The following is a 6515-nucleotide window of genomic DNA, read 5'->3' on the forward strand; positions in this document are numbered from 1 at the left end:
CATAGTCAGAGGAGAATAGGGAATGTGGCTGATGAAAAACCTTCAATCCTGGTACTTTACCTTTCTTTAGGAGCTGCAGTTCTCTTCTTATGAGGGCCAGCGAGAGTGAGGGCAAGTGAATTAATTCACAACAAAAGTTACTTTGGATACTGCCTGCCACGTGTCAAAAAAATGGAGCAATGGACGGAGCTCTGGTGTTCGTGCCACCACCATCAATTCTGAGAGAAAACTGCTCTCTCCAAAGCCCTTTATAGCTTCGGAAGTTACAGCTTTCTCTTCCTAGATGGCGTTGTGATCACTCTGCCCACGTGGCTCCGATTTCAAAATGGTGGAACGCACGTGTTCAGTCCACCAGCTGACCTGCCTCAGGCGACGATTAACTCTGATCGGGTCTGCACCTGGAATTAAGGGATTTCCGACAGCACTTTGGACAAGAAAGGGGATTAAAGGGTTTTTCCCTCATAGGCAGTGGTGAGAGAGGTTTTAGTGGCGAATTTGCCTACAGTGAATCATACGAAATTGACCTTATTGAATTACTTAGTCCTTTTTGCTTTAAATTATTGCATGAAAGATGGCGTAGGAGGGAATGTTCTTAATAAAATAATATATATATATATATATATATATATATATATATATATATATATATATATATATATATATATATATATATATATATATATATATTATATATATATAATATATGAATTATCTTTATGTAAAAAAATATCGAAAATAGAGATAACGCAAGAATAAATGATATATACAAAACAATGAAAAATATTTACAATCGCACCTTCCACACTTGAATTCAATATTTACAATGTAAAAAATCGAGCTTAGAAAAATTGAAGTCGAAAAAGGATAACGCAAGAATAAATGACGTGGACTGAATACAAAACAATGAAAAAAGATTTAGCAATTCTGCTGGAAAATATTACTTTTTGAATTGAATATCCAATCGTTAGTCCTTTGATAAAGTCGATTAAAAGGTAATTTATCCTGAAGGTAATTTATATTGTGTGAAGGCTAAACTTAGTTGTCACTGTTAAAAATCAGCTTTTTAAAAAGACAGAGAGAGAGAGAGAGAGAGAGAGAGAGAGAGAGAGAGAGAGAGAGAAAGAGAGTGAGCCTGTTAATTTGATGACAGTTATACACTGTGCAAATTAATCTCTTTTTTCACGTACGTTGCAATGCGCCCATCGTTAGTCCTTTGTGGCTATGCCAGGATCGATTAAACATTTTATTTACCTCAGTTCAAAGCAATTAAATGCATTATGCAAATAACCCAACAAGAAATGAATAAAACAAAGCAAAGATTAAAATCCATTTCATTCAACTCTAAACTGCAAAAACCCTTCTGATTGAACAACAGCATAGCCTGAAATATCCAAATTTCCCCAAATCAATAGTTAAAAATACAGGCACATGTTTTCATTCATCATTTTATGATAGAAAATAAAAATATATGGCAAAACATAAGTGTAAAATGCATAGCCCAAGATAGCAAACGTAATATATATATATGCTAAATACACCAGTTCAAAAGTTATATATCGAAAATATGATAAAATATATAATACAGAGATTTCAAACTCTACCTTATCTGTCGTTTCAAAACCTGGACTATATATGCATTCTATCATTAATATACTTTTATTTTATAATATAGATCAAATATATATATATATCGAGATCATATGCCAATATGAGGTTCTATATATGTATATATACAAATATATATATACGGGCTCTGTATCTCACTCAAAATTTTTCATATATCTTAAATATATATGAAATATATATATCCTTTAAAATTGTAGCAGCCATATGAAATATATATATATATATATATATATATATATATATATATATTGTTATGTGTGGGCTTTAGCTGATAAGTTTATTAATTAATTAATGTAATTTATGCGGCCCTGCTTTGCCAATAACACATGTAACCTGTCAATTAAAGCTAAATTTAACCTCAAAGACAGACAATTAATTAATTGAATTAGGTCGCCAGCCGGAACAATGCATGGGAGAACAACGCATGGGATAATGGATTACTCTGTAACAAATGGATTACATCAAACCCCTTTACTTCCCACTTAGTCCTGACAAAGAAAGAATGTGCGGTGATAGCAAGGAAATTACATGAACATTCGCCAACATCGGACGTGGTCAATTTTCCATGCTCCCGTAAGAAAATATAACGCAACGAATGTCTGTACTAGTAGATATCATATGCAGTTTTAGTACTAGGAAGGCTATTTCTCTTCCAAACAATGGGATCAAGACACAAGACCGCCTGAAATTTACTTACACTTAACTTTACCTAATCCCTGCTTACTGTACAGGAATAACTTATGCAATTTCACCAGGCAATGTTAATTATTCATACACTAGGCTTCCTAAAAGAAATATGATTATACCAGGTTCTCGTAGATGGTGGCGAAGTGGTGAAACGATGGGAAAAGATGAAGTACAGTGGAATAATACTAGTAAATCGACGAAAAAACTGTCAAATTTCAGACTTACTGTTGCATAAGTTGCTTGCACACCGCAACTGCTGATTGGGGTTCTCAGTTAACAGTTCTCGATGATTCACTGAGTAAATACAAAGACAGTGTAATGTGATGTCTCACTGTGACATGTAATGTCTTCACACTGAAGGTGATGAAATGAAAAAGTAGATTCTTTCAACTCCCATTTAATTAAGAGACGGAAACAAACGTGAGAGAGGAGGATGAGGTCCGATGCTCGTCACTCGTCAGTGACCACTGGCTATCTTATGCATCGCACTTGGCGGGAAAAGACAAAAGTATTGTCTGCTAAAATACAATGTTGCCATGTTGCATAATTCAGCTAGTGATCTTACAGTGCTTATAAGACTATATGAATGGTTCAACACGAATGAAATATCTCAGGTAACATAAAAATACTTCTTTCTGTAAAATGATAGTAAAAGTGTACATGGATACATATATTTGATATCTATACACCTCCTCCCCCCTTTTACGCTCGTAGCACCGTCTCAAGCGAACATGAACTTCTTTCAGCGAGTCGGGGTGAACGACAAGGGGCATTGGGGGCGCTGGGTGATGGCTCTTTTTCCTGGCCAAAGCAAGGGGATGTAGGGACTTGGGGGAAAGGGTCATCACTCGTGTTAGGCACTGGACGTAGATGTCTTCGGTTTCGGAACCAAACATGGCCACTAGGAAGGCGCACCTCGTACTGTCTTGACCTGCCATGGCCCATCACGATGCTAACCTTGTCCCATTGTAGCGTCTTGGCGTCCTGTATCCTGACTTGCTGGCCAATGGAGAGCCTGGTTAGAGGGTGGGCATGAGAATTGTAGTGGCTTGTGGCTTGGTTGACGTGGGCAGCAGTACGACGGTCATAGTCCTCAGCCTTGGTTTGCCACTCTTCCGTGAATGATAGTGGGTGGGCCAGAACACAGGTGCAGAGAGAGTGGCCATAGAGAAGCTGCGCAGGGGAGCATCCAGTAGGGGTTGGAGTGTTCTGAAGCTCCAGCAGTCCTCTATCGAAATCTTCGCAATCTATATTCCCAGATGGAGCTGTCGTCATAATGAGATGTTTGGCTGCTTTTACTGCTGCTTCCGTATGTCCATTGGACTGAGGGTAATGCGGGAAAGTGATGATATGGCGGACTCCCCAGCGTTCGGTGAATCGCTTGAAGTCTTGGCTGGAGAATGGGGGTCGTCCGTCTGTCTGTAAGCGGAGTGGGACACCAACTTCACAGAAGTAGACACAAAACATTCTTGTAACTCTAGCTGCAGTCATGTCGCTTCCATAGGGGACAATCACAGGCCAGCCTGAAAGCCTATCAATTATAACAAGGAAGGCCTTCCCCGCAACCTGAAAGAAGTCGGCGGACATTTTCGAAGGGCCAGGTTGGGTGGTCGTTGCACATGTAGGGTTCCTGTTGCTGACCAGGGAGAAGCTGTTGGCAAGCATTGCAAGCTTCTACTGTATTCTTTATGTCTGCATCAATGCCTGGTCAAAATACTGTCTGTCTTGCACGACGTCGAGTAGCTTCGATCCCTCGGTGGCTGTCATGGAGGTGAGCCAAGGTGCGTCTACGGAGGGCTGCAGGGATGATGATCCTGGGCCCATATAGCACTAACTCTCCGCCCGCATAAAGGCTATCTCGCAGCTTCCAATATGGGAGGGCGGAGACATGGAGGTTGTAGCGGTTGGTGGGGAAGCCATTGGAGACATATTGGATGAGGCAACTGTAGTCCTGATCCTGAGATGCAGCAGTGCAGAGTTCCTGTAGGGTTCTGTCTTCTTCGATGATGGGCCCTGTTGCCTGATCGTCAGTGGAAGTGGCAGTGCTGGTGATGATGCGCCTGACATGGGCAGTTGAGGTGGTACAGTCTTCCTCATCCTCAGGTGTGGGGTGACTGGTCGGGGAGCTAGACAGGGTGTTTGGTATGCAGAGCTGTTTCCCCGTGTGCCATACTGCTGTGAAGATGTAGGGGGCCACTTTCATCTTGAGGCATTGCAGGCGTGGATTCTCAATGGCATCCAGGGTGTAGTGGTTGAGGATAGGAACCAGGGGCCGATGGTCAGTCCTCGCAATGAAATGCTGAAGTCCAGATAGGTATAGGCGGCACTTAGCCATGGCCCAAGTGACTGCAAGTAGCTCCAGCTCTATAGTGGTATATTGGGTTTCCGTGTCCGTAAGGAAACTGGAGCCACACTGGACGAGACGCATCCGACCGTGGCCGTTATCCTGAAGTAGAGCATAGCCAAGGCCATACAGGCGTGAGGCGTCTGTCTGCAGGATCACGGGCGAGCCTGGGTTGAAAGGTGCCAGGACTGGTGGTGAAGTTAGAACTGTCTTGACATTCTTAAACGCTTGCTCACGGTCAGGCGTCCAGATAAATGAGCGTTTCGGGCTCATGAGCTGATGAGATATCTGGGGTGAAGTTGGCAAGGTGGTTGACGAGACCCATAAATGACCTAATATCTGTGACATTGGAAGGCGTGGGGAAGTCACGTATGGCAGATACCTTGTCAGGGTCTGCTGCGATGCCGTCAGGTGATAAGATATACCCACAGAATTTAACTTGAGGGGTAGCTACGGTAAACTTTTCCTTATTGAGGGTAATGCCGTATTTACAGCACCTGGTCAGAATTTGGTTTATGTGTTGCAGGTGGGAAGGGAGATCCTTGTCTGATATAAGGATGTCATCTATAACCTTCACACAGCTGGGAATACCTTGTAGAGCCATATCTCCACGTAGGCAGTAGGCGTCACCCGTCGCTGCGAATCCCATCGGGCCACGGCAGTGCTGAAACCTTCCATACGGAGTTATAAACGTGGTCAGATGGCGATCTTCCTCTGCCAACTCCATTTTCCAATAGCCATAGAGGGCATCCGCTGTCGTGAAATACTTCGCCAGTAGAGAAATGTTGCGGTTGGCGTCATGGGGACGTGGGCGATGGATGTGTTGGGTGGGCAACCTGAGAATTCAAGTGGGTGTAATCCCTCAGTACCAGGACCATGGGGTGGCACCATTCAGAGGGTTCGTCGCCTACAGGCGTGATGGTTCCTTGTTGTACTAAGGAGTCAAGTTCTTCTTTTACTTGATCCCTGAGGGCAAACGGAATGGGCCTGCGCGTATGTACAGCAAAAGGTGTAGCACCAGGCTCCAGGTGGATCCGCATTGGATGACCTGTCATCTTCTTTAGTGGCTGAGTCTGCAGATCTGCCTTGGATATGAGTACGTCATTGAAATGGCGGAGAAAATAATCTTTAGCAGCTGCAGGTGATGTCATGGCAGAGTCAGGAATCTGGGCACACCTGTTGACATGTGTAACCTTCAAAATGGGCTTTGGGAATTCCGGTGACACTATAGCGAGGGCTCGGCAATGTCCACGGGAGAGGAGGGCTGTCTGGACATCCTCGTGAACATGTATGGTCGCTACACATGACTTGTTGCCGAGGCGAAGTGTCGCTTGGAAACACCCCACAGCTGGTGGCATGGGGGGTCCATCTGCGGTCACGACATCCATCAATGGTGGAGGTGAAAATTTTGACCTGGGTATGTGGAGTGCATCCAGGTGCGTGGTGCCAATCACTGTAATGTCTGCTCCTATGTCGGGGATTAGCTGGAGATGTGATGAGATGTCACCGAATGACAGGGAGACAGTGACTGGTGTAGGGGATTCATTATCTGAGTTGGCACCCACGAGTCGGCAGCTGGAGTGTGACTTGGTAGGTGATGAGGGCCGGTGTCCACTTGGTGTTGGTGATGAAGCTGTAGATCCAGTCCAATTTGTCTTGGTAGACCTGCACATCTTCACGAAGTTTCCCTGTTTCTGGCAGGCATTGCACTGGGTATCCTTAGCAGGGCATTTCTGAGATTGGGGACGATGACCTATGCATCCACAGTTATTGCAGGTGGCACCCGAAGCTGGGCACTGTCCGGAGTTGTGCCTGCGAGAGTAGTTTTGACAGGGGTCGCCGTTAGTAGAATGTTGAG

General features: G+C 43.9%; 1 protein-coding gene across 1 annotated transcript; it reads right to left on the reverse strand.

Annotated features, from left to right (window-relative positions):
• Positions 1 to 3015: 3015 nt before the first annotated feature.
• On the reverse strand, positions 3016 to 3804 carry LOC136852089 (uncharacterized). The gene has a single exon (XM_067126541.1). The coding sequence runs from the start codon at positions 3802 to 3804 to the stop codon at positions 3016 to 3018; it is 789 nt and encodes a 262-aa protein (XP_066982642.1).
• Positions 3805 to 6515: the final 2711 nt, after the last annotated feature.

The sequence above is a fragment of the Macrobrachium rosenbergii genome, chromosome 25 (assembly GCF_040412425.1).
Source record: "Macrobrachium rosenbergii isolate ZJJX-2024 chromosome 25, ASM4041242v1, whole genome shotgun sequence".
Classification (NCBI taxonomy): Eukaryota; Metazoa; Arthropoda; class Malacostraca; order Decapoda; family Palaemonidae; genus Macrobrachium; species Macrobrachium rosenbergii.

What these genes read in the sequence shown, in the direction of transcription:
- LOC136852089 (XM_067126541.1), bottom strand. Translation starts at nt 3,804, where the DNA reads ATGACTGCAGCTAGAGTTACAAGAATGTTTTGTGTCTACTTCTGTGAA.